The sequence below is a fragment of the Panicum hallii genome, chromosome 3 (genome assembly GCF_002211085.1).
Source record: "Panicum hallii strain FIL2 chromosome 3, PHallii_v3.1, whole genome shotgun sequence".
NCBI lineage: Eukaryota > Viridiplantae > Streptophyta > Magnoliopsida > Poales > Poaceae > Panicum > Panicum hallii.
In genome coordinates, this window is record NC_038044.1 from 62,427,111 (window position 1) to 62,444,408 (window position 17,298).

The 17,298-nt window shown below is 43.9% G+C and overlaps 3 protein-coding genes across 3 annotated transcripts; 2 read left to right on the forward strand and 1 right to left on the reverse strand.

The window, feature by feature from the left end:
• Window positions 1-474: 474 nt before the first annotated feature.
• Window positions 475-6,293, reverse strand: LOC112883837 (serine/threonine-protein kinase 38-like). Its single transcript, XM_025949082.1, has 13 exons — window positions 6,053-6,293; window positions 4,206-4,380; window positions 3,950-4,033; window positions 3,632-3,873; window positions 3,321-3,558; window positions 2,691-2,770; window positions 2,536-2,620; window positions 2,280-2,411; window positions 2,080-2,193; window positions 1,705-1,752; window positions 1,298-1,382; window positions 1,136-1,192; window positions 475-1,052 (listed from the first exon to the last, which is right to left on the reverse strand). The coding sequence occupies exons 1-13, from the start codon at window positions 6,283-6,285 to the stop codon at window positions 913-915; spliced, it is 1,713 nt and encodes a 570-aa protein (XP_025804867.1). The 5' UTR covers window positions 6,286-6,293; the 3' UTR covers window positions 475-912.
• A 1,345-nt stretch (window positions 6,294-7,638) lies between these two features.
• On the forward strand, window positions 7,639-10,694 carry LOC112884479 (pentatricopeptide repeat-containing protein At4g02750-like). The gene has a single exon (XM_025949874.1). It carries the CDS (start codon window positions 7,823-7,825, stop codon window positions 9,926-9,928), a length of 2,106 nt encoding a protein of 701 aa, XP_025805659.1. The 5' UTR covers window positions 7,639-7,822; the 3' UTR covers window positions 9,929-10,694.
• Window positions 10,695-10,824: 130 nt separating this feature from the next.
• LOC112884477 (WD repeat-containing protein 75) lies at window positions 10,825-17,275 on the forward strand. Its single transcript, XM_025949872.1, has 16 exons — window positions 10,825-11,178; window positions 11,285-11,485; window positions 11,612-11,782; window positions 12,093-12,486; window positions 12,615-12,733; window positions 13,607-13,684; window positions 13,845-13,985; window positions 14,119-14,163; window positions 14,512-14,675; window positions 14,764-14,842; window positions 14,916-14,998; window positions 15,166-15,295; window positions 15,384-15,516; window positions 15,989-16,137; window positions 16,415-16,589; window positions 16,766-17,275. Exons 1-16 carry the CDS (start codon window positions 11,059-11,061, stop codon window positions 16,966-16,968), a joined length of 2,385 nt encoding a protein of 794 aa, XP_025805657.1. The 5' UTR covers window positions 10,825-11,058; the 3' UTR covers window positions 16,969-17,275.
• The last annotated feature ends 23 nt before the right edge of the window (window positions 17,276-17,298 follow it).

The following is a 17,298-nucleotide window of genomic DNA, read 5'->3' on the forward strand; positions in this document are numbered from 1 at the left end:
CCACTCTGCACTTTCAAAATGAGTAAACCACCACTACAAACGGCTAATCTTTTCTTCGTCCGCAAGGGAAGGCAGTCAGTCAAGTAGAATCACTATAGCGCTGGTGATCCGGAATCTATAAATCATAAAGGAATACATTTATAACAAAGTTCTTGCACATGGTCTCACATTTGTTCAAACTACACTCTGATCACAAATGCTAACAAAATTAATTGGCATACATACGGAAATTTTTTCCCCCAAAACTAGCACTAGATCAAAGAAAACAATTAACTCTAGAGAAGATGAAGTAGCAATTCTGTTATTGAACCACGGTTCCAGGCTTTTGTCATCCAAACAAGAATTGAATTGAGCTGCTTCCTAAGATTCCAAAAGCCAATTTCAGGTCATCCAAACAACAGAATTGAAACTGTGGTCCATTTCAATACCATGACTGATTTGGTATTGAACCCAATTCTATGCCACATCCTCCAATATCAACATCCAAATGGAGCCTTACAGATTTTTCTCATTTGCAATACAACTTGCTTGTATATCACTCACAGTTTCTTTACATTGTCATAAATCTTACAGCAATGATGTAGAAATGCAGATTTCCGCGCTTGAGAAAAAAGAAAACGGTAGCACACCCCATGGCATGCTCCCATGAAAGAATGAATCTCAGCAACGCACAGAATCCAAGAATTTACAGGAGAGAACAAATACCTCCCTCTCTATGACAAGCAACCTGCTCGGGTTGTTGGCAAAGGAACTTAAAAAACAGTAACAATGTACAGGATGAACAATCTGTTCAAGGGCAAACTTGATTTTGCAGATTGCCATCCATCACCGTGTGCAAGGTTCCTCTTGAGTCTTGCTTTTCTCAGGCTCAGCTTACAGCTGACAGGTGCCAAAAAAAAAACCATGCACCTGCTACCTATGCCGTGCTTGGGAATCCTCGGAAGATATGCTGGAGTGAGGTGAGGGCTCGAGGCTCTCCGGCAACTCCAATTGTGTGGGTAATATGTTCAAGAAACTGCCTTCAGAAGTCTGGTCTTCACTATCAGCAGTCTCTGCACAGATACTCGTGAATGCAGTGTAAATGCTATGAAAAAAAATATCCACAGAAACTCAAGAGAGTGTTAAGGATAGTTACCAAATAATGATTTGATGGTTGGTCGCTTTGGCTTGTTGTTCTTTTTCTTTAGCTCAGCTGCAATGTCAGAAAGAAAATAGTTCAAAAGGATGTGCAATGCAAAAATATCACCCAAACTTGGGAAAACAAAGTGAAGGTGCAAAGATAGGAACTATTTCCAACCAATTCCTGGAAGTTCAGGATCATTCACTATTTCAAAGTTCTTGTAGGTATATCCAACAAAGTTCACATCCTTGGAAGAAAGCATCTGCACAAAGGAACAATCAATCAGTCACCATATCCAAACTCCAAAGATGCAAGGCTCCAGCATTTAATTTTAGGTGCAGTTGTGATTCTCGTGATATAAAAAAAGTATGAAAACAATTTATTTCAGACTTTGAAAGCAAAATCCTAAGACTGAAATCTTGATATCGCCTCAAAAGTGGGGAAAAAATCTTGACATCGAACTGCCCAGTTCCTTAACGTATTGCTTTTTTTACTTTGGCCAGGAAAAAAAAACTAAAGGTTGTAGTCTTCGTGAAAGATTGACAATATAAGGAAATGTATTCCGAGAATCTTGAAAACATTACCTTTCTCCAGGGACCCGCCTTTGATGAAGTTTGCATTGGAGGAGCAGTCTGTAAAAATATCAAATGCATAAATGCAAGTACTCAACAGCCACTGGATACAAGACTACAAAAGGGGTCAAGAACTAAATATTTTATACGCCATCCTAGCTGCCACTTTTCACTGTCATGCGGTACATTGTCTCCACAATATCATCTAAGCGAGCAGAATGCAGAACAAGATCTATTGCAATTATATTAGGCTCAACTGTACAAAATAAAGAATAGCTCAGGATAGAAGGAAATGTGCAAACTTCCAGGCCATTTCGTTCTGTGGATTGCTCAATGATTTACCTTTTGCAGTGTCAGACAGAACACAATAGAGGAATAGAACCTCACCTCTTCAAATTTTTCAAAGTTTTGTGTGTCCAATTCATCATTAACCTCAGGAATGAAAGCTGCTTCCATTTGATACAGTTTCTCCCACTCAACACTTCCAAACCATGGATGTGCCTGCATGAACACATTATGCCATACTGCCATCGACTGCGAAATATTCAAAAGTATGTAGAACAACAAATCATCTGAATATTGCTCACCTTTATCTCATGTGCACCTTTTGTGCCAAGTCTCTGATCCACATTGCACAATAACTTGCCGATGAGATCTTTAGCTTCTGGTGAAAGTCTGGCCTCTTCAGGGAATTTTAGATGACTTCTCCAATTCACTATCTGCAAAATTGCATTCATGCAGTGTCCAAGAAGAACTCAAAAGCAAAAGCACAATTTCGCAAGGACATGACTTAGCACTATGCAACACTTAAATAATTGGCATAGAAACAGCACATAATCTTACCTTCCTGCATGTTGACATTGGATCTTCAGAATAAAATGGAGGATATCCCACTAGCATTTCATACATTATGGCGCCAAGTGACCACCTACGGAAAGTTCATGTAAGAAGAATGGACACCATTGGAAGCCAATGCACAAATTCAAATCAAAACTAACCAGTCACATTCCATCCCATATCCTTTCTTCAAAAGTACCTCAGGTGCAATGTAATCAGGCGTACCAACAGTAGAGTAAGCCTGTGAATTGCATAAAATCATGTATATAAGTACAGAGAGTCGAGAATATAAAACAGAACCAAGCATGAGCTTTAAGCAAATGACCACTCCGAGTCATTCCATATGTAATTTACTGGCGAATAAATTTCATCTTTGGGGGGATTTCAATTTCTCCATGTCTCTATGCAACCTGCTCAAATTTTTGAAGACAATAACATCTTGAATTTTTTCACCTTTCCCTAATACAATCATGCTTCACATATATAATATAGTCAGTATGCCTAGAATTTGACATCTTATAGCCGAATTAGTTCATTAGTGCTCTTTATAACTACTAGCCTATCCCAACAGGCTTCATTGTTGTTGTACTAGTGCTCTTTATAGCTAAGTCCTGTAAGAAAGGTCACTGTAAGGTCTTAGTCTGAAGCTTGCCTGCTATAAGCTATGCACATACATATACATAAGAACAAAATTTGTGCTGACAAGCAGATTAAAGTGGCAGCCGAAATTCGTGTTGCTGTATCTACCATGAAATGACAGGAGTAAAATGCTTCTATAGCTAAGCACCTACCAACATCCGTCTATTCTTCTGCCAATGCATTAGTTGTTCCTGTTGTGTCCGCCTGGGGCCAGTAGAGTTACTTGATTGCATATCACCATCTGATGATGGATTGGTGCTCTTCCCCGCTGCATAGTCAAGGTCACTAAGATTTGGGAAGCTACTGCTGTCTAGAGGTTTACATAAGCCGAAATCTGAAAGCTTCAAGTGTCCACATCGATCTAGCAACAAATTGTCAGGCTTGATATCCCTGGAAAGGTACAACAACAATTGAATAACAAATCATGATTTGCTATACAGTGATTCTTCTTATTGAATATTACCTATGAATATAGCTGTGCTTGTGAATGGATTCAATTGCTAATATTGTCTCTGCAACATAGAACCTAGATTCATCCTCTGTCAGTGTGTCCTTGCGCATGAGTAAAGTCATCATGTCACCACCAGGAAGGTACTCCATAATGAGGTACAGAAACTCATCATCTTGAAATGAGCAGTAGAGCTTAACAATATAAGCACTATCGACCTCTGCAAGGAGGTTCCTTTCAGCTCTCACATGCTCAACCTAAAAATAACGCATTAGAAAAAGAAAAGCTGCTGGATAACCAGGAATAGTTACTAGGCTTAACATCACAGAGTACCTGGCCTCTTCGTAACATTTCAGACTTCTTTAGCTTTTTCATTGCATACACATTGGATGTAGCCTTTTCTCTACAAAGTCTCACCTGCAAAATACCAGTGTGGAGTATAAACTGGAGGTAAGCAGAAGGTGAACACAGAAAACATTATGGTCTCTAAGGCAATGGAGAAATTTCCTGCATGTACTAACTCAGAACTCTCAAGATATTGAGTAAACTGATGTTTATTACAAAAATGACAAGTCAAAATATTTGTTACCTCCCCAAATGCACCTCTCCCAATGATGGTCAGCAATTCAAAATCATCAACACCCATTTTATGCCTTCGTAGGCGCATGTATTCTGTCTCCTTTTTTTCTAAATCTTTCATGATATGGTTTTGCTCCTCTTCAGATACATCGGCATCTGCTAGCTTCCTCTCCAACATCCAACGCCTAAAATATAGGTTGATGTCAAATTGGTAGTAAGGCATAGCAGGTACTCAACAATATAAGTCATGCTAGAAGCATGATCTGAAAACAATTTGTATCAGTTTAGTAAGGCTTGTGGCATTCCTATAGAAAATGATAAGCCAAGCATAAAATATGGCAAAAAGAGAAATGTAAACACCCAACTACCCAAGAAAAGTTGCCCCTACAAGAATTCAGAGCTAAGGTCATTTGAAGATGGGACATCTTGATTTCATATCAAAGTTCGGAAGGAGACTTCAGGTTGTAGTGTTGTACTCCCATAACCCAAATGAAAGCTATGTCTTAGCAGTGCCCATGCAGACTAAAGGGCATACTGAACGGAATTTGGGCAAGCCACAGCTACCAGCTGGTTAAAATTTCCTTCTCCATGGGTGGATTTTATCCTCAATTGCTCATTATTTCCCATCTGTATTTATCCCCATTAATATACATGCATGATAACTTCTAACTTAGTTGCTTAATCTCTTTTTGCAGTATAAGGGAAGATTTACAATTTGTAAGCTTTTGCAAGCAGATGAAAGATTAGTAGGTCTACATAACCCCATCTTTCCTTAAAAAGGGTATAGACAACCTAAAAATAGTAACACTTGGCAATTAATAGAAGCTCGAGGCCGACTCCAGGTTGCACCACTACACAACTAGATCGATTTGCCAGCACTTACAGTGAAGTCAATGTGACAAAATGACTATTAAAACTTGATAGTACTTTTCAAGTACTGCAACATCTACTATTAGACAAAGCAATGGAATTAAGCGATATTTGGCGTTCTAGGATACACAACTGGAGCTGACGTGCCCCTTCACCTCCTTCCACATTTGTACTGAAGACCCAGCTGTTTAAATCCTCTCCCTATTTTGCTCCCACCACACAACAGAAACAGCAGCAATTTATTTAATGCTATGCACATTGTACTCTTCATGATCCTAAAAGCACCACAGGCATTCATTATTCATGACATATGCCCACCATGCTGTAGCGCGCCAAAATTCAATTCACAGACAGTAATAATTCTATATCACACATAGCTTACCTAGGCTAGCCCCCTAAGCTAACAATGGCGCTCTGTGCACTTGGTGCCTTGTGCATTTTAGAACAAAGCAGACAAACAGTCACGAAACCAAAAGAAGTTAGAGGTGTTAAGGATTCAGCTTTCCTCCAAAATCTGTCCATGGGTGCACCAATCTAGCCCAACATATCCAAAATTAGACAACTGCATCCTAAAATAAGCACATGCACTAGAAGCATGAACACTCAATTGTCGACACTAGCTAGAAGCGAGTACTTCATGGGCAAGTACAAGAGTAAATTTCCACAACAATGCATACAGCTTAAACCGATACTGGCACGTGATCACAGACAAAATCTAAGAGCTCAAGGATTCAACCAAAATCGAGCAAATGATATCAGTACATTCCCGCAACAATGCAGCCAGCTTAAACCACTAGTGGCATAGGATCGAAGGCAAAAAAAATCTAAGAGATCCACGGTTCCAGCAAAATCGAGCACAAATTCGCGCGCGCTGATCTGATAACTCCGCACCGACACCCCTCGAGTCACCCAGGGACACGCATTGACATCCCCATGCCGCGGAACCCGCGAGCAGGGCAGGAAGGGGACTGGACTGAGTGGACTGACCTCTCCTTGCGCTCCTGGAGCGACTTCATCTGCGCCTTGTAGTGGTTCTCGATGTACTGCTTGGCCGCCGCCACCTTCTGCTTGGTGGCGCTGGACAGCGCCTCCTCCCCCGCCCCGGCCCCGGCCATCCTCGCGGAGCCGCCGGTGGGCGACGACGCCGCGGGCTTGCCGCCCCGGTCCCTGTCCTTGTCCCGCGGCTGCAGCTTCTGGAGCCAGCTCCGGGCGGAATCCATGCGGCGGGGGGGGGGGGGGGGGGGGGGGGGGGGCTGTGTCGGCGGCGGGGCGGGATCGGATCAGCGCCAAGGAGGGGGCGCCATTGGCGGGGCCGGCTAGTGAGTGGGTGCGGGGTCCCGCCTGCGCCCCCCGCGTCCCCGCGGGATCTCCGGATCTGGTGGGTGCGCTAGGGTTCGGCGCGGGAGGCACGGGCACGAGCGCCCCGCGAGTTGCCCGGATAAAAATTTGCGCCCGGGGGAGGCAAGTGGGCGCGCCGCTGCTGGCGGTGGTGGTGGCAGCTGCCTGGCTGCTGCTGATGCTTCGGTTCGCGGCTGCTGCGGCAGGAGGCAGTGGCAGCGGCAGCGGCGGCGGCGGCGGCAGCAGGGAGTACGCGGCGGCCACGTTGGCGGAGAGGGACCGGGCCGCCCAATTATTACGACGTGCCGCTCTGTCTCGTTATCGTAGCATTCGAAAATTGAAAGAAAGAGGCGCGTGTTTTTCGTGCTTAGCCCCCCGCGGCTATGTTTCTTTTCTTTATACCGTGATGGAATAAAATCTTCATAGTGAAGTATTTTTGGAGCTTTATGAATCTCCATGATAAAAGTAAGGCTTTGTTGGACTTCCGCAACTGGCTTTTGCTGTTAAAAAAGCTCAACACTGATCAAAGAGGTGCGTCCGCAGCTGCTTTGGACAAACACACCTACTTCGGCGCAGTGCAATTTGCAAAGCACCTTTGCCCCTGCTTCCGCGGCCGCGAGGACCAACATTTTCAGAAAATTACCACGCTGCACCGGATTTGATTGCACGTGGTATCAATTAATAACACATGTGTTTAGAAAAATCCATACTAGCGCGATTTACCTACCGTTGACGGTGATCTAAATGGAAGTAAATCCTAGTCGCAAGTAGAGCAAAATCTGATTAATTAAGTAGCTCAACGAGCATGTTGGTTTCATTAATCCAACAACTTACTTGAACAATGAAGTATTTTCATCTCATATGTAAACTAATTTGTTGTAGAGCCCATGGAAAATAACACTCTCTATGACTTTATCATGTTTGCATGCTTCGCTATCCATTTATGGCTAGGCAGCTAGGCTTTTGGATAACAAGAAGATATTCGGCCTAGCTCTTTTCAATCCATTTCTACACTGCATTTTGATGACACAATTCAAACTTCACTTTGGACAGAAAGGGGGTCAGCATGAAAAAGATAGGATTCCATGATCCCTGGCATTTTAAATCAAATCCTCCCTTCATGTGTTCACGGTCACGGAGTTAAATTTGAACACACTCATTGCTTCCCGCATAAGCCTCAAACACAGTGACCAAAATGCAAAACCTCCCACCTTTTCCTAGACCGCCCATGCCTCCCAAGATTAAGCCCAGTCCATTCTATTTTCCAGGCGATCTGCAATTTCCAAGTGGGCCGAGCACAACACGAGATCCACTTTCCAAAGTGACCGTGGCCGAACCGAGCAAAGAGCTGCGTGCTGGCGATCGGTGCCCCCCGCTCGCCGACGACGACTGACGCGAACGAGCGCTCGCTCCCGCCTCATGGCCGCCGCGGGCGCCGCCAAGGCCACGGCGGCGGCCGCGGCCCCCGCGGTGTTCCGGAGCAACCAGGAGCTCACCCGCCTCGCGCGGTCGGGGCAGCTGGCGGCGGCGCGCCGCCTGTTCGACTCCATGCCCCGCCGCAACACCGTCACCTACAACGCCATGCTCTCCGCGCTGGCGCGCCACGGGCGGATCGACGAGGCCCGGGCCCTCTTCGACGGGATGCCCAGCAGGAACGCCGTCTCATGGAACGCGATGATCGCGGCTTGCTCGGACCACGGCCGCGTCGCGGACGCCCGGAGCCTGTTCGACGCGATGCCCGGCCGGGACGACTTCTCCTGGACGCTCATGGTCTCCTGCTACGCGCGCGCGGGGGAGCTCGATCTGGCCCGAGACGTGCTCGACCGCATGCCTGGCGGCAAGTGCACGGCGTGCTACAACGCCATGATCTCCGGGTACGCCAAGAACAGCAGGTTCGACGATGCGGTGAAGCTGCTGAAGGAGATGCCGGCCCCGGACCTGGTTTCTTGGAACTCGGTGCTGGCGGGTCTCACTCAGAGTGGAGAAATGGTCCGCGCCGTGCAATTCTTTGACGAAATGGTGGAGAAGGACAAGGTGTCCTGGAACTTGATGCTGGAGGGGTTTGTGCGAGCTGGGGATTTAGATGGGGCCTCTACCTTCTTTGCAAGGATTGAATCACCTAATGTCATTTCTTGGGTGACCTTACTCAATGGGTATTGCCGGGCAGGGAGTATCAGTGATGCGAGAGAACTGTTTGACAGAATGCCTGAGCGAAACATTGTGGCTTGGAACGTGATGCTAGAAGGGTATGTGAGGCTTGCTCGGATCAAGGAGGCCTGTAAGCTGTTCGAGGAGATGCCAGATAAGAACTCAATCTCATGGACAACTATAATAAGTGGATTAACACGTGCTGGGAAACTCCAAGAAGCAAAGGATCTTCTCGACAAGATGCCTTTCAACTGTGTCGCAGCGAAGACTGCACTGATGCATGGCTATTTACAAAGCAAGATGATTGGTGATGCTCGTCAGATTTTTGATGGAATTGAGGTGCGCGACGCAGTGTGCTGGAATACGATGATATCTGGTTATGTCCAGTGTGGAATGCTTGAAGAGGCCATGTTGTTGTTCCAGCAAATGCCGAATAAGGATACAGTTTCTTGGAACACCATGATTGCTGGCTATGCTCAGGGTGGTCAAATGCGCAAGGCAGTCGGTATTTTCAGGAGGATGAATAGGAGAAATACCGTATCTTGGAATTCAGTTATCTCTGGATTTGTTCAGAATGGCCTTTTTGTTGATGCACTCCACCATTTCATGCTCATGAGAAGGAACACGACGAGGGCTGACTGGTCTACCTATGCAAGCTGTCTCAGCGCATGTGCAAACCTAGCTGCTTTGCAAGTTGGGAGGCAATTCCACAGTCTTCTTGTTAGGAGTGGGCATATCAATGATTCATTTGCTGGAAATGCCTTGATTTCCACATATGCAAAGTGTGGAAGGATTTTGGAAGCAAAACAAATCTTTGATGAGATGGTAGGCAAGGATATTGTTTCATGGAATGCGTTAATTGATGGTTATGCTTCTAACGGTCATGGGACTGAGGCAATCTCAGTATTCCGAGAAATGGAAGCCAAGAAGATCAGACCTGATGAGGTCACGTTTGTTGGTATATTGTCGGCTTGCAGTCATGCTGGATTGATTGATGAAGGATTGAAGTTTTTCAACTCAATGGAAAAGGAGTACTCACTGAAGCCTGTGGCTGAGCACTATGCTTGCATGGCGGACCTGCTTGGAAGAGCTGGGAGGCTGAACGAGGCATTTGAACTCGTGCAAGGAATGCAGATCAAACCCAACGCTGGCATGTGGGGTGCCTTGCTTGGAGCATGCCGGCTGTACAAAAACGATGAGCTTGCACAATTGGCTGCTGAGAAGTTGTTCGAATTGGAACCTCACAAGACCTCAAATTATGTGCTGCTGTCAAACATCAGTGCTGAGGCAGGCAAGTGGGATGAAGCTGAAAAGGCGAGGGCTTCAATTAAAGAAAAGGGAGTGCATAAGCCACCTGGTTTAGCTGGATCCACATAGACCTTCTCATTCAATGATTTTGTGCTAGCGATTTCAGTGACTCAGTGTAGGCTTTCACTCATTGTTGAACTTGAGCATACAGATAGGAAATTTAGGGCTGTTGTCTGAGCCAGACTCTTGCGTTTTTACACCTGGTTGCTGGTTGGACTTCTGATGCCATTGAGGACGTCGCACAGGTGAGGAGTGATGACAGCAGTGTTTTCTGTGTCCTCTGAGCCGAGGTCCGAAGGCTAACCCAATACTGAAATCTGAAACCTGAAAAGCACCTGATCATACATTGTGAGTCTTCTCATATCTCCTGAAACACTGGATCACTCCTCCGAAACAGAAAGTATGCACAAACAGCGGGCTAAGCAGCTTGAGTTAACGCTTACAGCTTCATATTCAGCCTAGTACTGCTGCTATTTTTTTTTAGATCACAGACCTTTTCGGCCTGCTTTGTATTGAAAGCATAGAAAGTGTTTCAGGCTGGGGGTTACCAGCGCTTACAGACAGTGAGTACAAAAGAAGCTTCACACATGAAGCACCCTGGCTAAGAGCAGCCAAAAACAGAATGAAGATCACCCCCAAAAACACACCCTCTAAAGAAGTATTGCTGCTATTTGCCATGAACATTTCACATTGGCATGCATATGCTCACTATCCTGGTGCTTTGCTTCTGTAAACGCCTTTTCCAACACGACTTTCTGTACACGCCTGTATAGCCTTTCCTTGAATTATTTCGATTTTGCTTCTGAGTTCTGAGCCATGTCATGATTTTTTTGTTTTTTTCCTCTGAGAAGAATGTCATGGACTGTATGGCGTTGGAGTAGAGGATTGTTTTTTTTTCCTTTTTTTGAGCTGGGAGTGGTCGAGTAAGGATTGTTACAGCTTGCCTCTCGGTTTTGGAGAGGATGATATACGTGTTATACTAATCCGGTCCGGCCCGACCCACCTACGGAGACAGAGCTCGGCCCAATCCATCAACCTAAAGCCCAAATTCAAAGCGGGTCTAGACCCGGTTACGCTGCCGTCGATCCGCCAACCCGTTCGAACCGCCGGGAAAAGCCCAAAACCCTTCGTCCAGCCAGCGCCGCCTCCTCATTCCCACTCCGAGCCCCAAAACCCTAGACCCCCTCGCCGCCGCCGCCATGATCACCGGCGGCCAGAGCGTCGTCTCCGCGCCGCCGGCCTTCTCGGCCGACGGCCGCCTCCTCCTCGTCTGCTCCGGCCGCACCGTCTCCGTCTTCAGCACCGCCACCGCCATGCTGGTAAAAGCCCCGCCCCGCGCGGCCGCCGCCTGCATCCGCTTAACGAGTTGGTGGTTGGGGGTTGTGACCGTTGCCTCACCACGACCGTGTGGTTTCCATGTCGCAGGTGTCGGAGCTGGAGGGGCACGAGGGGGACGTCACCGCCGTGGTGGTGGTGCCGCCGCCGGCTGGTGCGACTGCGACCCCGGCGGCCAAGCTCGCGAGCAACTGCTGGACCGCGGGGCTCGACGGCGTGCTCATATACTGGGACTTCGTGGCAGCGGAGGCCGTGCGGAAGGTCCAGGTCGGACTCCCCGTCCACTCCATGGTAAGCTCAAGCTGCTGCCTCCTCAATTTCGTTGCTCTGGTTATTATTGGTCTGTATGCCGAGCTGAGTGAATTTGAGATTAAATATGCCAATGTGCATGCTTATGCTTTGATTCTGTGTGCACAGGTGATTCCTAACATATGTAGGACCTCAAAAGGAGCTGAGGTGTCGACTCCCTTTGCATTTATCTCTGTTGAAGATACGAGTAAGCCAGTTAATGAAGCAAAAGCTCTGCGTGGGCAGTTGAGAATTTATGACCTGACGAAGGGCCGTAAAGTGGGTTATCTCCTGGCTGAGGTGAGGTTTTTCAGCTTTATACCTTTTCTTATCATTGTTAATTTTCTGACCACTTTCCACATGAATAACTATTAGAATTTTAATGTACTTTATGTGGACAGTTATGCTAGGAATAGTAATTCGCTGGCATGGCTATGAAATATGCCTGTAATCTTGGTATGTAAATTGGAAATGATTAAAATTTTCAATTGGAAAGTACATAATTTTGTTTTTTAATCAGTACAGAATTTTGTTGAAGATGTGTTGCTGTTGAATTTTTTTTCAGTGTTCCAAACTTACTTCTATGCACTATTTACTCTTATTTAAACAGACAAGTAAACCAGAAAAGATTGTTGCAAGTAGTTCTGGGGAATTCTTGGGCATTACAAATAAAAGAAAGCTCCATATCTGGAGAATACCAACGAAAGATTTCAAGCATGATAAGATTAGGAAGATAAAGCTCCGGCACACCAAAAACCTGACCACTCTGGCTTTCCATCCAAGCGAGGGAATTGTGGCTGCTGGTGATGTAACTGGGAGGATCTTGATTTGGAGAGGTTTTGGAAATGCAAAGTTCTCTGAAAGTAGTGCGAAGTCGAAAGTGGATGAAGGAAGGGATGGTGTTAGGGGCAATGATGATGCAGACACTTGCACGACATGGCATTGGCATTCAAGCAGAGTGAGGTTTCTCAAATTTTCCTCTGACGGAGCGTACTTGTTCTCAGGTTTGGCTTACTGATTTATTTACCCTCTATCTACATCAGTTTAATTCGGTCTTTCCTGGAACATCTGTAATGATGGCCTAATTTTTTTTTTGTCTTTATAACTCTCAGACAAAATTTCTGTTTTGTAGGTGGTTTGGAGGGAGTTATTGTTGTATGGCAATTGGATACTGGAAAGAGAAGATATAAACCACGTCTGGGGTCTCCTCTTTTGTTCTTTGTAGATTCTCCAGATTCTTCCATTTCCTGTGTAAGTGTCCTTCCTTCCATTTGCTTCCTGTACCCAATGCCTTTTCTCTGCGGAGCAAATTATATTGTTGATTTATTAAGTTTTAGGATCTGTATTCCAGCATGTTACAATTCAGTATACTGTGTTTGCAAACGGAAGTTTAGTGAATCATGTTTCATTCTTGCGCAGAAATTATGTCACTAATCGATTAAAATCAAAATAATAATTCAAATTTTGAGACCTGCACATCTCCCAGTCTAGATGGAAATACATCAACAAGTTTGTTCTATGGTCATGCGTGGATCTCATACTGTTATCACTCCTTGTTTTTTACATGTTATAGTATAGAAACATAAAATCAAGTTCCCTCCACTTTAGTCCCTGAGTTTGCCCCCAAGACAATATTCTAGTTAAACCTTTATCTATGCTTTGATCACTGGGGAATTTTTCTCTGCAATTATGGTGCTAGTTCAAATAATCATTTGATACTCCCTACTTTTCTTTTGTTGTACAAACATGGGCATAATGACTGATTTAAGTCTGCCTGCTGCTGGCTTCATCATATGAGGAAACCTATCTAACAAAGAAAGTTGTTTGTGTGTGTATCCGTATGACAGTGTAAGCTAGTGCTAACTATGCAGTGACATAACATAAAGGAGGTGGTATGCCTTAGTATAAAGAATTGGTTACGTAATGTTGTTAGAGCTGACAGTGAGGTAAACTACAGTCCTGCTTTTGATTTGTAATTGTCCTAGCACGAGGAGGATTCATAAAGGTTGGCTGGCGTAGGACTGGTTAAGTCACTCATGAATGTTTCAAGCTACATCTTTGATATGCTCTGTTGGATGTCCCTGTCCGCTGTTTGAATGATGGCTGATGTGGTTCGCTTTCCAGGTGTCATGTACAAATAACCAAGTGTATCTCCTAAAAATGCCTAATATGGAGGTCATGAGATCTATTGCTGGAATTAAGGTTTGTAACTTGAAAAATGTGCAGCTTTTTCCTTCAAGAATTTATGCAATTAAATAGCATTGCTAGTTCTGGTTTCCAACTTTCCATATTTCTGACGTATGCTAATTTAATTGTATGGTCATGATCTCACGATTATCCTTTTCTATATTCATCTCTCTAGCTGCCAACTGCTTCCCCGAGCTTGGGTGGATCTGATCGGGTTGTGTATGGATTTGACTATACTAATAACCTTGTTGCTATACCGACAGAAGATTACTGCATACAGTTCTACAATTTGTTCGAGAACACTGAGGTTTCAGAGGTAAGCAATCAACCTAACAGAGGAAGTTCAATTGTTTACTCAGTCCTCCTTTGGGCAGTGTATCAATTGATGGGTGGTTAGCACGATGGACATTTTATAGTGAAACTAATCCTAGTATTGTTAACCTTTTCAGTTGCAAGTATGTGAGAGGAATTTTCAGCCTGTTGATGATATCACGGTAAGATGCCATGTACCTTTCTGTATATTTCTAGTCGTGTACCATGTACTCACTTTACCTTCTATTTATTTCCCCTTTTTCTTTTCTTTGTTTCTGTTATCTGTTTATTATGTGCCAAACTTTTCACACTACTATATGCTGCTTTACAATTTTTTTCTGTTACTTAGCTTTATGCTAGATGTATTTGATACACTTTCTACAATCTTAACTGTCCTGAATATCTTTCGTTTGCATTTTCGTGATAAAAAAACTAGTTACCATTGATGCTTGAATAATTTGTTGTTCTTGTTTGGTATTCAGAATTTAACCTTAGTTTTTGACATGTTCCATTTTTTTTCTTGGCTACAGATGTACATTTCCTTAGTTTCATTGTCAATAGATGGCAGTTTGATGTGCACTGTGGACGTCAAGCTTCCTGAAGAAGAATTAGGTGGTCTTGTTACACTGAAGTTCTGGAATGGGTCTAGTGCAGGAAATTATTTTTTGTCCACTGTCATTTATGAACCTCACAGGTTGGTTCATGTTTATAAGGTTGCTGATAAATACAAAATGAATGTATGAAACTATTTTCTCTAACTTTTATATTTAATCTTCATGCAGTGATGCTGGGGTTTCTGCTGTTGTTTTCCGTCCAGGAAGAAATATGGCTGTGAGCTCTTCTTTTGGTGGTAACTTCAAGGTGTGCATGTCTGTGATCTTTGAGAGTATGCCCTGTTTCCTTATTTCATAAGTTTTATTGTTCGGTTATGTAGGTTTGGGTCCAGAGTTTTTCTTCACAATCAAGCAATGAAAGAAATTATGCTGGTTGGAGATGCCAATCAGTTGGCTCTTACAAGTGAGTTACTCTGTTTACCTTTGAGCACTACCTATTAATATGGTTAAAAATTAATCTTAAGCATATTTGTAAACCTTTTACATAACCACACAATTAGTCTGCCAGCATTCCATTTTTTTTATTAGTATGTGAGGCAGATAATATTCTGAGCAATTGAAATTTTGCAGGAAGAAACCTATGACAGCAGCAGCCTTCTCAGCTGATGGATCTGTTCTTGCAGTTGCAGCTGAGAGTGTCATCACATTGTGGGATCCTGATAACAATGCACTTGTTGGTGTAATTGCAGAAACACTATCGGTATCTGATTAGACCTTGACTTGCATTGTTATGTTTTGCCTCTGCTTTACAATAGCAGTTTGACGTGTGTCACTTATTGTATTTGCAGCCAATTACAAATCTTTCTTTTGTTGGGACATCGGTGTATTTGATGTCTCTGTGTCAGAGTTCAAAACCAGAGGTTACTGTATGGAATGTTTCAAATCTTTCCATGCAGTGGGCTTACAGCATTTATGCAGAAGGTACAAACTACGTTAGCAACACAATTTGTGCTATTTAGACTTAGCAAGGCATAAATGGTATGCATGCTCTACTTCTTACTGTGCATTTTGCTTTGTCGTATTGGGAAAATACAATTTGTAGTTCTGGTGCTTGGATATGGATCAAAATCCCTAGTCATGATTGCAGAGGCACATAAGATGAATCTGACAGCCTTGTTACATTACTTGTTTCTCTTTTATTGTCTAATTAAGTTCCAGCATGATCATCATGGTGAATCTGGCCAGCTTAAAGGCTGCATATTACATTGTAGTAGCTCATTTCCACTGCTATCACATTTGAATGATGTTACCACAGTAGTACTTTATCTCTGTGTGGGTCCTCTTTATTAACATTATCAAATGTTGTCTGACAGTTGGGGTTGTGAAAACTAATTTCTGGTCAATCAGCAAGCACATTTGATCTTGTTCTCATATTGGTATTTTATTTTTACAGCTGCATGCTGTTCGCCGGATGGGAATGAATTTGCGGTTCTTACTCTTCTGAGCTGTCCTGATGGAGGAACATCGACAGAGCAAAATGGAGCGATTCTACTTTTTAATGCAGAAAGCCCGAACACTGTTGCCTCCTGGTCGGTAAAGAAGGTATGTCCATTTGACTTATTGACTTCTTGTATCAATTGTTTTTGTTTTGGAGTATCGCTCCATTGGATATACTTTAAAGAACTGATATTTGTTCTTTTTTTAATATTCTCATGTTTATACTTGTATTGTTGTATAGCAGTGTGCTTAGTTGCCTATTCCTTTAGTTCTCCAATAAAATTTCTGTTGCTTCGTTTCCTTCTGCATGTATTGTTAGATAGCACACAATGAACTGAGGAACCATAATAACACACAACTTGGTTGATCTCATTTTTTCCAGGCAAGGGGTGGCAACATTTCTTTTGTGAAGGGTGACGTATCTTCGAAAGACAAAGAGACAATGTTGCTGGTATATGTAAATGGTTCTCATGAATATGTCATCTTTGATCCCCTGAAGAGAGAGGAGTTGGTCGTTAGCAGGAACATAGACAAGAAGATTCAAGCTGAGGAACTTGGTGAGTGTGTTGCATGGGTTGTTACATTGTTCCTGGACGCATTCTTTTATACTGTACTGCTACGTATTCACCTCTTCTCTACAATCCTTGCTTGCAAAAAATGGATGCTTTATCCCATTTCCTTTCAACTTCAAAACATTGTGTAAAAGCACTGACCCTCTTGTCTGTTGTTTCAGCACCAGTCGGATACGCATCTATTTACGGAGAGCTTCCAAAACTGGAGTCAAAGAAAGAGGTTTCGGATGTTCCATTTATCCCTTCAGACAGGCCTTGGGAGACCATATTCAGTGGCTCATCACATGTTCTTCCGCCCCTCACAAAACTATGTTCAGCTTTCTTGTCATCATTGCTCGAGAAGAGACCAGTCGCAAATGAGTGAGACGCCCCAAAGTTTTGTCCCATCATACCCATTGCAAAATGGCAATGCAGAAAGAACTCCACTGACTCGACGCAACAAAGGTGATTGGTCCATGCTGGAATGCAGAAGCTACTCATTTGGAGATTCTGGGTGGTGCTGTTGATCCGTGAGCACGGGCATCGGTTGAAGCCAAGCCCGTTTTGTAGTGGTACCAAGTGATCGGCAACCTACTGATCGTAGCAGTTTTGTTTCCTTGACAGCTCCACATGTAATCCAGACAACCGAACTGGCAAATTTTGGTGTGATATGATGTCTGCAGCTTGTTCCATGTCTTTGCTAGCTTGTTCCATG

Bases quoted from the DNA above. Each gene is read 5' to 3' on its own strand.
- LOC112883837 (XM_025949082.1), bottom strand. From the start codon at position 6,285: ATGGATTCCGCCCGGAGCTGGCTCCAGAAGCTGCAGCCGCGGGACAAG. The intron at 2,621-2,690 runs GTTAGTTTTGAT...AACTTTCCGTAG, and splicing joins TATGGGATGGAATGTGACTG to GTGGTCACTTGGCGCCATAA. The intron at 1,193-1,297 runs GTTGGAAATAGT...CTGACATTGCAG, and splicing joins TCCTGAACTTCCAGGAATTG to CTGAGCTAAAGAAAAAGAAC.
- LOC112884479 (XM_025949874.1), top strand. From the start codon at position 7,823: ATGGCCGCCGCGGGCGCCGCCAAGGCCACGGCGGCGGCCGCGGCCCCC.
- LOC112884477 (XM_025949872.1), top strand. From the start codon at position 11,059: ATGATCACCGGCGGCCAGAGCGTCGTCTCCGCGCCGCCGGCCTTCTCG. The intron at 11,486-11,611 runs GTAAGCTCAAGC...CTGTGTGCACAG, and splicing joins GACTCCCCGTCCACTCCATG to GTGATTCCTAACATATGTAG. The intron at 16,590-16,765 runs GTGAGTGTGTTG...CTGTTGTTTCAG, and splicing joins GATTCAAGCTGAGGAACTTG to CACCAGTCGGATACGCATCT.